Source organism: Podarcis gaigeae (genome assembly GCF_964106915.1).
Source record: "Podarcis gaigeae genome assembly, chromosome: 3".
NCBI lineage: Eukaryota > Metazoa > Chordata > Lepidosauria > Squamata > Lacertidae > Podarcis > Podarcis gaigeae.
Window position 1 is genome coordinate 114,181,691 of NC_139680.1, and position 13,605 is coordinate 114,195,295.

At 41.3% G+C, this 13,605-nt stretch overlaps 1 protein-coding gene across 6 annotated transcripts in view; it reads left to right on the forward strand.

Moving 5' to 3' along the window:
* Positions 1-200: 200 nt before the first annotated feature.
* Positions 201-13,605, forward strand: part of SANBR (SANT and BTB domain regulator of CSR) — a 35,436-nt gene continuing 22,031 nt past the window's right edge. For 4 of the 6 annotated variants that reach the window (XR_014562753.1, XR_014562754.1, XM_083733320.1 and 1 more), the window contains exons 1-6: positions 208-342; positions 1,291-1,415; positions 1,896-2,011; positions 3,209-3,307; positions 9,641-9,799; positions 12,489-12,675. Coding sequence is in view for 3 of the 6 variants with exons in the window: in XM_083733320.1 (XP_083589446.1) it covers positions 9,650-9,799; positions 12,489-12,675 (337 nt within the window). In the remaining 3 variants the exon portion in view is untranslated. Of the gene's footprint in view, positions 343-1,290; positions 1,416-1,895; positions 2,012-3,208; positions 3,308-9,640; positions 9,800-12,488; positions 12,676-13,605 lie in introns of those variants that run through there. The other 2 variants (XM_083733322.1, XM_083733323.1) reach the window with 2 other exon arrangements.

Here is a 13,605-nt window from a genome sequence, read left to right on the forward strand (position 1 = left end):
CGGTTGCTAGGCGACCGGACGCTGAGGGGGCGGGGCTGCCCGCCGCGGGAGAAGCGAGACGGCGAGAAAGAGAGAGAGAGAGAGCAGAAGGGCGGCAGGGGAAGGGAAGGGACGGGGCCGCTGCACTGCGGCAAAGCCAAGCCGCGGGCGGGCGCTCACGCCCCTCCCCTCCCCGGCCCCTCTCATTGGCCCGTTTGGAGAGAGCGGGTGGCGGGGAAGGGCTGGGCGCGGCGAGAGGATTGGCCGGCGCGGCGTGACTGACAGGGCCGCCTCTCCCGCCCGCCACAACAACCAACCTTTCCTTTTCATGAGGAGAAAAGGGCGGTATAGCGAGTGGGAGAGGTGGGTTGCCAAAGGGAGGGAGAGAAAGAAAAAGAGAGAGGGAGAGAGGCAGGCAGGAGGTGGGCGAAAGCGCGCGGCGGCGGCGGGGGGGCCTCACTTTAGCCTATGAGTGCAAACCCCCTCGGAAAAAAACCCGCTTTTACCTTTATTATATCAAATAAAAGTTAGCTTGTGCTGAAGGTCAGGACATTCCCTCAGTCGGTGGTTAATTTAATTAATATTTTTTTAAAAAATAATACCGCTGTCTGGTAATTAGGTTTGCTTGGGTAGTTCGTATGTGCGTGTGTGAGAGAGGGATAGTGTAGTATTAACTAATTTTATTAAGTGTAGGGTTGTTGTTTTTTAGTCCCAAGAGCCAAGAAGTTAGGAACATGGGGATCCTGCCTTGGACCCTGGGCCCATCCAGTTCAGTATTGCCTACACGGACTGGCAGCAGCAGCTCCCCCCAGGGTTTCAGGCAGGAGATGGAGTTCTGCATCTTGGCCTGGGGGGGGGGGGTTGAAGTCAGGTAGTTCCCTGGAATAATAATAATAATTTATTATTTATACCCCGCCCATCTGGCTGGGTTTCCCAGGTTGCCAGGTCTTCTTCCAGCTTCCCAACTAGCTGGGGTGCCTCTTGACATAACAAGGAGTAAGGGGACAACCCTTCGGAGGGGCGTGTGCCTGCATTGCTCTGGGCAAAGCTCTGGAGGGAAGGAGCCTGGGGCGTGATGGTCGCAATGGATATTTCCCTTCCTCCAGCACCCAGGGAGGTGGGGTGGTGCAGGGTGGGGAATGCAGGGAAGAGGGAGATAGGGAAAAGATCCGGTCAGGGAAGCAGGGTGGTGCCACTGCTCTGTTTGGGATGCAAGCCTGCCTTAATTATTTCCTTTTTGGAGGCAGAGCTGAATCCATGCGACAGGCGAAGTGATACTCTCTGGCTCTTTGTCTCTCTTTCTCTCCTTAGGATATAATATCTGTCTGGTCCTTTGCCCTGCCCTGCCTGCCACGGTGTTTTCCTGAGAGGCGCTTTCATTGCATTTTGGATCCCATCAGTTGGCAGTACCTCGCTTTCGCTGGAGCATCCTTCAGGTAACTAGTGCTAGTTGAGGGGTTTTGTGTTTTTTTGGTCTGCTTTTTGGATAACCTCCATCCCTTCTTGTCTGTTGTTTATGCAACAAAGAGTTTAGACTCTACAGAAATTTATGAAGTGGTCGTAACTCCGAGACCTTTTCAGGATAGGAAAAACACTTATCACTTACCTGTTCTGGGAAAACTTCAATGTTGGTAAGGCTACTGTATTATATTGTAAACTGCCCTGTGATCCTCAGTTGAAGGGCAGTATAGAAATTTAATAGATGATGATGATATCACAGCCACATGGATGCTTTGGGTTGTTTTTTCTTTTATGTTTTGTATTTGATCAAAAGCTTTGTATCTCAATTGTCATTTTGGATAATGTTCATTATTATTATTTTGTCTAATAATATATTGGATAATGTGCTATCCACATGCTCTTTGTTGGGTCATGTATGCAAGATAATTGAACATTTTTGTTTATTTTGTTTATAGTGAAATAGAATTTTTTCAAAGAAAGAAATTTATGAAGGATGTGAGATTTCAAGGGCCCTTTCTACATTCCAAAGATGCTATTTTCAGCTAGACTGTTGCATTTATAAGAGCTGCAGGTGAGTCGAACAATGTCTGCAGTGAAGTGACGATGTATGGTGGGAAGGAACATTCAAAAAAATCTTTTCAGTTTTTGTCCTGAGGCAGTGCCTTTTGTTTCAAGCATGATGGTTTCCTCAGATCGGTTAATATGATTAACCTCGTTTCTGAAAGATACTAACTAAATCTGACACATTACAGATAGGTGACATTAAAGTACATTTAATAATTTTAATTTTCTTTTATAATCATTTTATTAGGATTTATCTATATAAAACACAAACAAAATGCATACAATAATATATATGCTATTCACTAAATAAGCTTAGAGTTTATAGCTAAATAATTGCACTACTTCATCTTTACAATTTACAAGGTATAGTGAGGGGAGGGGAAGATGATGTGGGCAACAAAAACCAGCAATTAAATTATAAGGATAGATCAGATAAATTTTATTTTTCCCAGGAAGGTTCTTGCTGTTGTGTTACAGGATATTATTTTCTGTCTCTCTTCCTGTGGCTCGTTGGTCTGAGGTGTTTGCTTTTCTAATACTAAATTCAGCTCCAAAACTTTTTGGAACCAGTAATTGGTTTCAGAGCAGTTCTGGCTTGCTGGGATTTTCTTCCATATAGAAGTGAATTACTTCATTCTGAAGAATCATCTAGCAGCTAGTTTTCTGTTTAGGACACAATAACAAATAACTGTCATGTGTGTCTTCGTTCCTTCTAGCATGATCCTTGGGCTGTAGCTACAGTAACAAATTTGATACCTTAGATTTAGGAGAATCTGTTTGTTCTCTGTTTCTGATCCTTTGGCTACAAAGCATCTTTTTAAATTCCTATGCCAACTTTTCTAAAATAAAATAAAAGGTTGCTGATTTGGAAGGAGTAACACAGGATCAAAAATGTGCAAATTTTAAATTAAAGTCATTTTTATTTAAGGATGTCTTGAATAATTGGCTTATTTTGGAAATACTGGATGAAGGGAACTTTCACCATTTGTTAAGGGCAGTATTTTATCCAGCTGTATGATTTCCTAGGTATTACAATTCCATAGTACTAAACAAATTATGTAGGTGTATTAAAGGTGATGGGTATGGACTTCATTTTTTTAAGTATGATAGGTCATACATTTTTTTGTTGTATGGATCATTATATGATGAGTTGGAGAATTTACAATAATATCACTTACTATTATTTTTATTTCTCTTTCTTTAGCTTGCCTTTAGGCCCAGACTGAATGAGTTGCTTTATTTCGGACTATACATATATCAATGATTTTCTACTACAAATAAAGTTCATCTTAACGTAAGAAAGGTATCTGACTAAACTGCATTCCAGTTTTCTTCTCCTTTAAAAATGTTGCATACTGTTAGGTAAATGTTGTGCAACCGATGTTTGCCTTAGCTATTCAAACATCAGTTTAAAGGCCTCTCTTTTTTAAAAAAAAAACTTTTTCTTCTAATAACTCACACCCATATATAGCTTACTTTCCTTTCAGAGCTTTTTAAACAAAGGGTGCAAATGAGCTCTATGAGACATAACCCAGTTAAGTCACAGAGTTTAGAACAGGGGTCTGCAACCCGCGGCTCCGGAGCCGCATGTGGCTCTTTTACACCTTTGCCGCGGCTCCGGGGCGGATACTAGCGAGGGGAGGAGGCGCATTGTGCGCCCTGATACTCCCCACTGTGACGGGCGCTGTACTGGCTGTGATGTCGCATGGGGGCGGTGCGTGCGTTAGTCACGCACTGTCCCGACGTCACCTTCCCACCCGCTGTCAGATCGCGGCTCTGGAGATATATTTGTTTTAAATGTCGCAATGGTTTTGCGGCTCCCAGTTTTTTTTCTTCTTCGGAAATGGGTCCAAGTGGCTCTTTTTGTCTTAAAGGTTGCAGACCCCTGGTTTAGAATGTATTCCTGAAATCAGTTAGTCTTATTGATTCTAAATGTATTTAATTGGAATAACCCCATTGATATGTACTGCTCTTACTTAGGATTGAATTCAAGTCAACTTCAATAATTGCCCACTCAAAGGGCCACAGCTCAGGAGGAGATCATCTCCTTTGCATCTTAAAGGTCCTAGGGTCAATTCCTAGCATCTTCTGGTATGGCTGAGAGAGACCCCCATTTCAAATCCTGGAAAGACACTACTAGTCAGTATTACTGAATTAGGTGGCCAAATGGCTTGACTTGGCATAAGGCTGCTTCTTATCTTCCATGTCAGTCATATTTCCATGATCAATTTGGGTCTGCCTATTCTATGTGTAGAGTGCTCCATGCTCATGCTGGAAATTGATGTGAATTTGCATGCCCTTATAATGAGCAAGTTTGGATGTAATTCTAAAGCAAAGTTTAGCATTACAGGAAATGAACCTTAATGATCTTTTGACTCATGCATTCTCTCTCATACTCCCCTTTCCACAGCCAAAAAATAGGGGTTTGGAAGTTTTTACTTCTGTCCTAAATGAATAGTTTGCTGTGATCTCTGAACCCAGACAAAATGTGAGTCTTTACTACCCTTAGTGAAAACAAGCCATCTTCAAACAATGGGTTTTGAAGCTGGCTTGTTTCCACTTGTTCTTGTTAAGATTAACCACAGCTTTAGGATTTTGACATAATGATAACCTCTAGTTAAATCTGAAGTGGAAGCATCCAGTCTCCTCCTGATGGCCCTGATGATGGAAGGAATTCAGGGGCCTGAGGCTGACTGTCGCTCATCCTCATAACTAATCTCGGTTTGCTGAGCAGTAAACTGATGTGTTCTACATTATGTGCTGCAAACAGCAGTGTATGTTGGGAGTGGCTCTTGAAAGAGGAGCAGGCTATCCCACACAAGTATCAATGGTCATTGTTTGAAACAGCTCTAAAGGAGTGCTTGAGTGGATGAAACTGTGTGTCTGTCAGTAACTCTCCCCCCCCCCGCCCCCGACGCACCTATTTATTCATCTTTTTATATAGAGCCAAATCTAGGTTGCATTTTACAAAGCATGTTGCTGCTAGACAAAAGCTTCATGCCTGTCTGGAACTATCATCGTGTGTCAGAGCACCTGTCAACTTCGCACAGCTAAGATGCCTGATAGTTTGAGAGATGCTGAGGTATTGGTATTGGGTTTGCTCTGTGTTGAAGCTATGTTAACTGATGTATTTTTAATAACTGTCTACAAAGGCTTTTTCAAATCACGGTAATAACTATAGTAAGGAAGCCATGGGATGATAAGGTGCATGCTTTTGGGAAAACTTGAAGGGTAGGGTATTTTAGCTGGCTTTAGTTTGCAACAACGTTGTTGTTGTTGCTGCTGCTGCTGCTGTTTTTTTTTTTGCTGTTGGCATTCATCTAGACCAGGGCTCGGCAAGGTTTACCAGCCATGGGCTGGATCACTCCCTTGGAGATTGTCTGTGGGCCGGACTGGCACAGCACGACGTTGGAAATCACATCTGCGCATGTCCGCGGTGCCGGAAATCACTTCTGCGCATGCCCAGATGCCAAAAATCGCGCCTGCGCAGAAACAATTTTCGGCGTCTGGACATGCGCACATGCGATTTCCGGTATCTGTGCGTGTGCAGACGTGATTTCTGGCGCCACTCGGCGAGTCTCCACGCTGCGCTGTGCTGGTTTAGCGCAGCATGCAGGGGACTCACCGAGCGGGCGGCTAGGTTCGGGGGCTGGTAAAATAGTCTTTGTGGGCCGCACATTGTCAACCCCTGATCTAGACATCTGGGGATTCGAAAGCCAGGAGGCATGGTTTTATGGAGTAATGGCTGACATTGTGGCAACATTTTTGTTAATCACTAATAAGGAAACCAAACAGTACAAATGGATTCAAGATGGCTCCTATTCTACTAATGTCTCCTTAGTATTTGTACAAAACTAGGGAACTTTCAGCACCATAGAAAGCATTCTCTGACTACACTCTCTCAGGGTACATTGTAAGAAAGGAACCACATCTTCTCCCTCACTTAAGTGATTGGGCCTGTCCCCTCTATGAAAATTTTATTTGTGATGAAATGGATATGGGCGGGGTCTAATCCTTGCACAAGAGTCAAAGCTGTGCTGCTGCTTCATTCTTTCCTGAGCTGTTGATGCTGCGAGTGTTGCAGAAGATGTGGGGGGTGGGTGAATCCTTACGTTATATGAAGATGTCCTGTCTTCTGAGTAACTGAGCAAGGCAAGGTAGTTATTTCAGCAGAGTGCTTTATTACACCTAGAGAAGGAGGTGATGGCAGGTGTTGGGCCTGGTTGTGTTAAAGATTAGGCAGGATTTTAAAAAAAAAAATATGATCAAGGGTAAGTCTCAGGTCTGGTTTTGTGAACTTTTCAAAGCTCACTGCTACTGTCCTGACAGAATTGCTTGTGTCAAGTTAGGAACAACTATTTTATTTGTAGATGCAGCTTCCTCTGAGCTGGAAATGAGTGTTTGTTTATAGCCCTACTGCATACATGTCCTATTCCTACTACAAACAAGATGCACTCTTCTTTTGTTACTTGGCTGTCTACCTGGAGAACCTATATGAATTAATTATATGCTACTAGCAAAGTGTTTTTTTGACCCCTTTTATGCCCTTGGAGCACATGTGGACAGAGATCCAGAAAACTACTTAAGGAAGCAGAAGATTTGCTTTATGCCCAACACTAAAAATTCCCCTTGAAAACCCATTTTTTTAAAAAGGACTCCTATTTCAAAAGTTCAGAGTCTCTTTGGTTTTACAAAACTAGTTGTGTGGGTCTTCAGGCAGTGACCACTGCCTTTCTTTAAACTCCCTTTTGCACTGAAATTTTTGGTGAGGGCTGGCCTCTGATTCAGATTGCAGCATCTCTGTACCCCTTGCTTTTCTGAACTCTCTGAAGCCTCACCTTGTCTGTAATATAGGGAAGAACCATGCTGTGCGTGTTTGCTTTAAGGATTAATGTGATAAGGCCCATGAAGTGCTCTGAGTATTTCTTTTCTTTTTGGGGGGTGAGGGAGTAATCTTCATTATTGAAATCAGTTGAGGACCAAGCTGTGTGGTCTGTAAATGCAATCCCATTATATTTAATGCTACTGCACTGCAGAAGTTTCAGTGGCAATGTAATATACTGTTTTTTCCTGATCCTTCAGCAGTAATCAGGTGCTGCCCTCCTCTAAATGAGAGACTGGATTACTTCTGTATGAGGAAGTAAGCCTTATGTATGTATCAGTGCTGCCCAGTATATAGAGGATTGAATTTTATTTGTTTTATTTCTAGTTATTTTTGTTCCTTATTTAAGTTATTTATATGGTGACATCAGTATTCATGGCACTGTAAAAGAGTATAAAAATATAATTTGTAGTAATCTAAAATGTCACATGTGGAAAAACAGAGGAAAATGAGAAAGTGGAGACACGGATGAATAGGAAAGCAGTATCAACTGCACTTGCTTAGGCTTTGTTATAAACTGAACTTAAAGCGTATGATGTTTACAAGTCATTCAATCTTCTAAATTCAGCTGCTCACTAGTTATGGTTAGCAGGGTCAGACTTTTTTTTTTACCAGCTGCAAAATTACAGAAATAATTCAAAAGCTTGATGTAACCCACAAAAAACAACATGTCTGTCTCATTTAGTCTTCTGTAATTTTGATACCTGAGCAATGGGTATGCTATAGGAGGAACTTTACTGGCTGCTTTGCAACATTCAAAGCCTGCAGTCAGCATTGGATAATGTGCTGCTGGATGAGAGAGACACATTTTCTGGTGGCTTAAAGTTAAAGTAAAAAAGAGAAAGAAACTTTGCTTATTTTTCTAGGATGATATGTCTCCCTGAATGGAATAAATTTACTAGAGCTGCCAATGGATAGAAGTTGGCAACTTCAGTTTTACAATGAATACTTGTGAGATAAAATAAAATCCAAACTGTGCATTTGAATCTGCTGTATCATGGAACTGGAATTAATGTTTCTCTCCCCCATCCCTGGCTTTTTTTCTCCTTCCTGAATTTTCACATGGTTGCTTTCTGCTGTGATTCATTATTTAAGAAATGGGAGACTATAAATAGCAGCACATAGCAGTTTCCTACTGAGAAGCATTTTTCTCCCCTTCCATTGTAGGTGTCAAAATGGAAGACTTGCACTGTGTTTACGGAGGCTAAATCTTAACATATGAAGAAATTATATTCTTAGTTTTATTTTTTTAATATTGGTATAGGATAGCAGTTGTCAAACTGTTGGGGAAATACCTTGAGCTTCTCAGAAGCTCATCAGGCTTCCATCAGTGGCAAAGTTAGCAACGTTGTTTGCTCAACATTATTAGTCATCCCATGTGCAACCCATAGCATTGTGGTGGGTCAGAGTATTCTGCAGTGTGCTCTCAATTCCAGTGGATTGATGGTGGTGCCTAGCAGAACTGAACAATGTTTCTCATGTGTTTCCTGAACATTTGTCTGGATTAAGTACGGATACGTGTTAGCCATGAAGGAAATTCTTGGCAGACAAGCTGATGTGGAAAAGGTTCTGTAAATGATAAAAGTTTGAAAACCACAGCTGTAGGATGCTGATTTTTAAAACTATGTGATAAAATATGGTTCTTTTTGGTTCAAGTGTAGTTTTATTTCCTGTTATCTTTTTATTAGAATCTGGATTTTAATATCAATAACAATGTTTAACCTTCCTGCTGTTTGGATAACTTTCACTAGTTTAATCCAACTGCCTGAGAAGCTGAAGTCACCTCAAAGATTGTATAGCTGTATTTTGGCTATGTGTATGTAGTTAATGAACCAATTTAGGCCCAGATATAGCTGGAGTGCTAGAAGCCAAAAATGCTCCCTGGAGGCTGGACTTACAGAAGCTCTTAATTGCTTAGCAGACTCTTCATTACATTAGCATTTCTCATGCCAGTGCTGCCTAGCTTTTGGGAACAGACAGAGGAAGTAACTATGTGATGACAGTTGTCACGAAACACTAGAAATTACTACATGCTCATAGGAAAAGTATTGAATGCTCAAGGAGGTGGAACTGGCAGCAGAACAAACATGGTAATGCTGCCTCATTCAGGATCTCCCTGCTTCTTGAGTGCTGGTGACGTTTAGACCTCTGTTTGACTCTGTATGGAGAATCCCAAAGCAGTTCATGTTTTTGGTGTTTGCTGCTGCCAAATTCTTGGAAGGCTCCAGAAAACCACTCACAGGATCAGGCAAACAGGCTGGTGATTCACCATCTCTGACCTTAAAGAAACAGAAGTTAACATTTCTTATGATTGTGGGAGTTTTTCTGAATAAATGATATGCTTATGGGGGTGTACTGTTTGAGACGTCTGCAGGTGCATGTGTATAGAGCTAGATGAAAGACAGAGCAACAGTTTGAAGTCTGAATTTATGGAGGATCCTACAGAGAGCCATGAATTGGCTGAAGCATCCCCAGGGTGCAGACTCTCTCTTTGAGAACCTGTTTAACAGTGATGATATTTTCTTTTGTAGAATGCAAATACTTACATACCTCTATTGGTATATTTGTTGAAAGTCTGTTCATGAGCAAGGCAAAACATAGACAGCTAAATTCGGGTGCTGGCTATATAATTACTCTGCCTAAGAAGTGTGAAACAAATTGAACTGATGTTAGCTAATGTACATTTAAGACAACCAAAGTTGTTAAGGGAAAGTGCAATTATGTGTTTTTCTTTTTTCATGTCTTTCTTTCTAGTGCCAAAAAATGAGCCGTGGATATTCAGAAAACAATAACTTCCCATACGACAATAATCAAATGGTTTTGGATATGATCCTCTGCTCTTTATTCAGTGTCCCTCAGCCTATCAATTGGGACAACGTGGCAAGGCTGGTTCCTGGCTATTCATCTCGAGAGGTACGTTTCCCCTTATTTTGTAATGTAGGTTTTATTCATTTTGATCTTTGAACTGTTTAACATGGTTGCATTGAGATAGTGATGATGACGATGATTTATTATTTATACCCAATCTGGGTGGCTCCCAACAGAATATTAAAAAGCACAATAAAATATCAAACATTAAAAACTTCCCTAAACAGGGCCGCTTTCAGATGTCTTCTAAAAGTCAGGTAGTTCTTTATTTCTTGGACATCTGATGGGAGGGCATTCCACAGGGTGGGAGCTGCCAGAAGGCCCTCAGAGCTGGACCTCAGTGTCTGGGCTGAATGATGATAAATGAAGATAAAGCTTTATTTACATTAGAGCGTATGACATGCAACAATCACATAAAATTAAAAATAAAACTAAAAGCACAGTAAACACTCAGATTTTGTATCAATAAAAATTGGAATTATTTATAGGGAGGGGAAGGGGAAAAAATAAAATATTTATTTCAGACTGTGCTGCAAACTATGGGTGCTGTTCTACCACATGCCTCATTATTTGTGTAATCAATAAAGTCACACAAGAATGTGTAATAATAGTTGTTTCTTTTGGCCTTAAAGAGGACTAAAGAGCAGAGGATCATTGAACTGATGGCAGCTAATGTACAGTTAAACACAACCAAAGTTGTTAAAGGAATCACACCTAAATCCAACATTTGTGCTCAGTCATAAACCAGCTGAGAGAAAATCCTTTTGCTCCCTTAGCAGTGTTTTCATGCTTGACAGTCTTCCAGGCACCTAAACCTCACATTTATTTTATGTCGCACATGGACGCTGTGAAGAATCACATGTATATTACAGCCAGTGTGGATTTGTTTCTGTGGTAGAAGCCTATTTTTAAAATCATAACGCAAGGCAAACAAACCTGCCCTGAAGCCCCCAACAACAACAAAAACCCAGACTCAGCAGGTGCAAAGTAAAAGAGATAAGACAGTAGGAGGTTGAACAGAAGGTTGATTTAAGAAACTATACAAAGAATAAACTTTGAAGAAATTTTGGCTTAAAGAGCTCTAAGGCATTCAGATCAGATACCATTTAATTTACTGTTGTTATCATGTCTATTAAATATTACTTTGACTGCCAGGTCTAGAAGCTCCCTTGTGCTCATTCATGATGTGTGATGGCTTCTATATCTTCCAGTGTTGAATGGTGAGGCATAAAACAAAGGTGATTTTAAGTATTGTATGGGAGGAACACTTTCCACTGACCCTTCTGCTGCACAGACTTCCACTCCTACAAAGCTTCTATCAATCTAACAAAGAGTCAGTACTAGTTATCCACTGTGACATCACTTGTTTGCTCTGCTGCTTCTGAAAAGAATGTTTGTTTATGGAGTTCTGGAAAGTTGTGGTGCTCTATAAGCATGATCCAAGTTCTGAATACTTCTCAAGCTCCTTCCCTACTCATGTGACTGGCTAGCAATATTAGGGGAAGGTTTCAATTGGATTAGTCTTACTCTTCTAACTATACTTTCTCTGAAGGTGGGTACAGTGGTACCTTGGTTTACGAACTTAATCCGTTCCGGAAGTCCATTCTTAAACCAAAGCGTTCTTAAACCAAGGTGTGCTTTCCCATAGCAGCGGGGGACTCAATTTACAAATCGAACACACTCAACAGGATGCGGAACATGTTCTGCTTCCAAGGCCAAGTTCACAAACCAAAGACCTGCTTCCAGGTTTGCAGCGTTCTTAATCCAAGTTGTTCTTAAACTAAGCTGTTCTTAAACCAAGGTACAACTGTACGTAATGCAGAAGGCAAGTATTCTCAGATTGTGAATGTATTGAGATCATGGTAGTAGCACTCCTCAGGCAGTGGAGGTCCTAGTTTATCCAGCTGCCATCATAGATCTGGGCCTTAGTTTTTCTGCCACTGTTGCCTTTTCCTTCTGAGAGAGAAGAGAGGCATTTATGTCTCATAGAATATTCTTGCTTGATAAAAATTCTATACCTATGGAAGATCATGTATATGTTTCCTGGGAAGGACCCTTTCCTCTTTGTACTCTTTGACAAGTCCTCAAGTGCCCACAGGGGATGCTGCTGTCCTCGTCTGAGAGAATAACTGATTGTTATATTGAGTTAGCAGTACTATAAAGTAGTTAAACTTCAGTTTGCAACCTAATAGTAAGTCCTCTAAGACCAGCAAAAAAAAAAAAATGGCTTCATTATGCTGTCTGAACACAGCATCTCAAATTATGATGTTACACCATGGGCTATGAAATGGGGCTTTAGCTCAGAGGAAGGACATGCCCTTCACACATAAAAATGATCCCAAGTTGAATCCTGTGCATCTCATGTTGATGGCGGGTTTAGGGAAATAATTCTTGCCTGCTATTTTGGAGAGCCACTGCCAGTCAGAGATGGTCTAAGGCAGCTCCTTTTTATATAGCCTTTGATGCAGAAAGATATGCCTGTTTCAGAAAAACAAAACAGCTTTTCAAAATCTGTCCTTACAGGCAAGCACTGAAAAAGCTGCCAGATTCTTGGGTGCCAACAAAAAAACATAGAAACCAGGCTTAAAGGCTTAGTCACTAGCTCTGCACAAGGTTAATATCACTTGTTGTTTATTTAGATACCCGGAGATGAGCATCTATGTCCTAGGCATACCTGGGATTTCTTCCAACAAGAACTAAAACTGAAAATCCCTCCTCTTTTATCTTCTGACAGTGTGCAAAAAGGTTTGACGAACTGAAAAGCAGTGGGAGTTCTCCAGTTGATAACCAGTACAGTCCACTAATGGCCAGTGGTGGGAGCCCTATGGAAACATTGGCTGGTTATATCAAATCATCACTTCTTGATTCCCAGGAAGAGTTACAAGAACCTCCTAGTGAAAAAGATGCAATTTCTGTAAATGGTAGGCTTTCAGGCAGTTCTGCTACTGCATTCAAGACATTGTGCATGCTAGGTTTCATCCATTTGAAATCCTTAACCTGTTCTGAGCAGAGTCAGCTGGTAACCCTTAAAGTGCTGGTGCTCGTCATAAGTATTGGTCTCTAAATTATAATCCCTTCCTGTAGTTTACCTATTTACTTTTCAAAGTCTCAATTAACTGGTGGTTTAATATAATTAATTTTTATTTCATTGTAACTTTGCCTTGAACTGTACAGTGGCCTTTTTAAAAGCTAATACACTAGTCTAAAAGAACCAAAGGTGAAATTGTTTATTGTGGGTTGAGCTTTTATCAGTTATCTAATGTGCCTGCAAAAACTCAGGTTGCAACAAGCCACATATAATAAAACCATATGATAAACCAGCTAACTCCCTAAGCTGTCTTTGAACTGTGTTACTACAGTGGACAATAGGAAGATCCCAGGTTTGTGCTCTAGTTTGGGGTGAAAGGTCTTGAAGAGTCCATCAGTCTGGTGCAGCATGGCAGATGGTCAGCAATGATAGGAGTTCCCCTGTTCTAGTTAAACAGGTCTGTGAGCTGTCTCTGCCGGAGACCATGCCACTTCCACATAGGAGTAGACTAGTGACTCAGCAGAAACCGCATACAAAGTGTTGGATGTGTTTTGTGGCTGAAAAGGAGGAGAAGGAAAAGAGCCAGAGATGCACAGCAGTGAAATCGTGGTGGGGTTGAGTGGTAGAAATGCAGGTGGTGCGAGGGAGAGAAGCAGAAGCATAGTGAGCCTGTGATAGTACATAGAACATGAGAGAAGAGAAAAGAGCTGAATGAAACCAAGAGCCACACCCGAGGGAGGGCATGAAGTTGTGCTGTGGAAGGGACAGTCTCCCAGTGAAAAGTAGATTCTTAATTTGTCTCAATGGATTAAGTGGCAGGAGG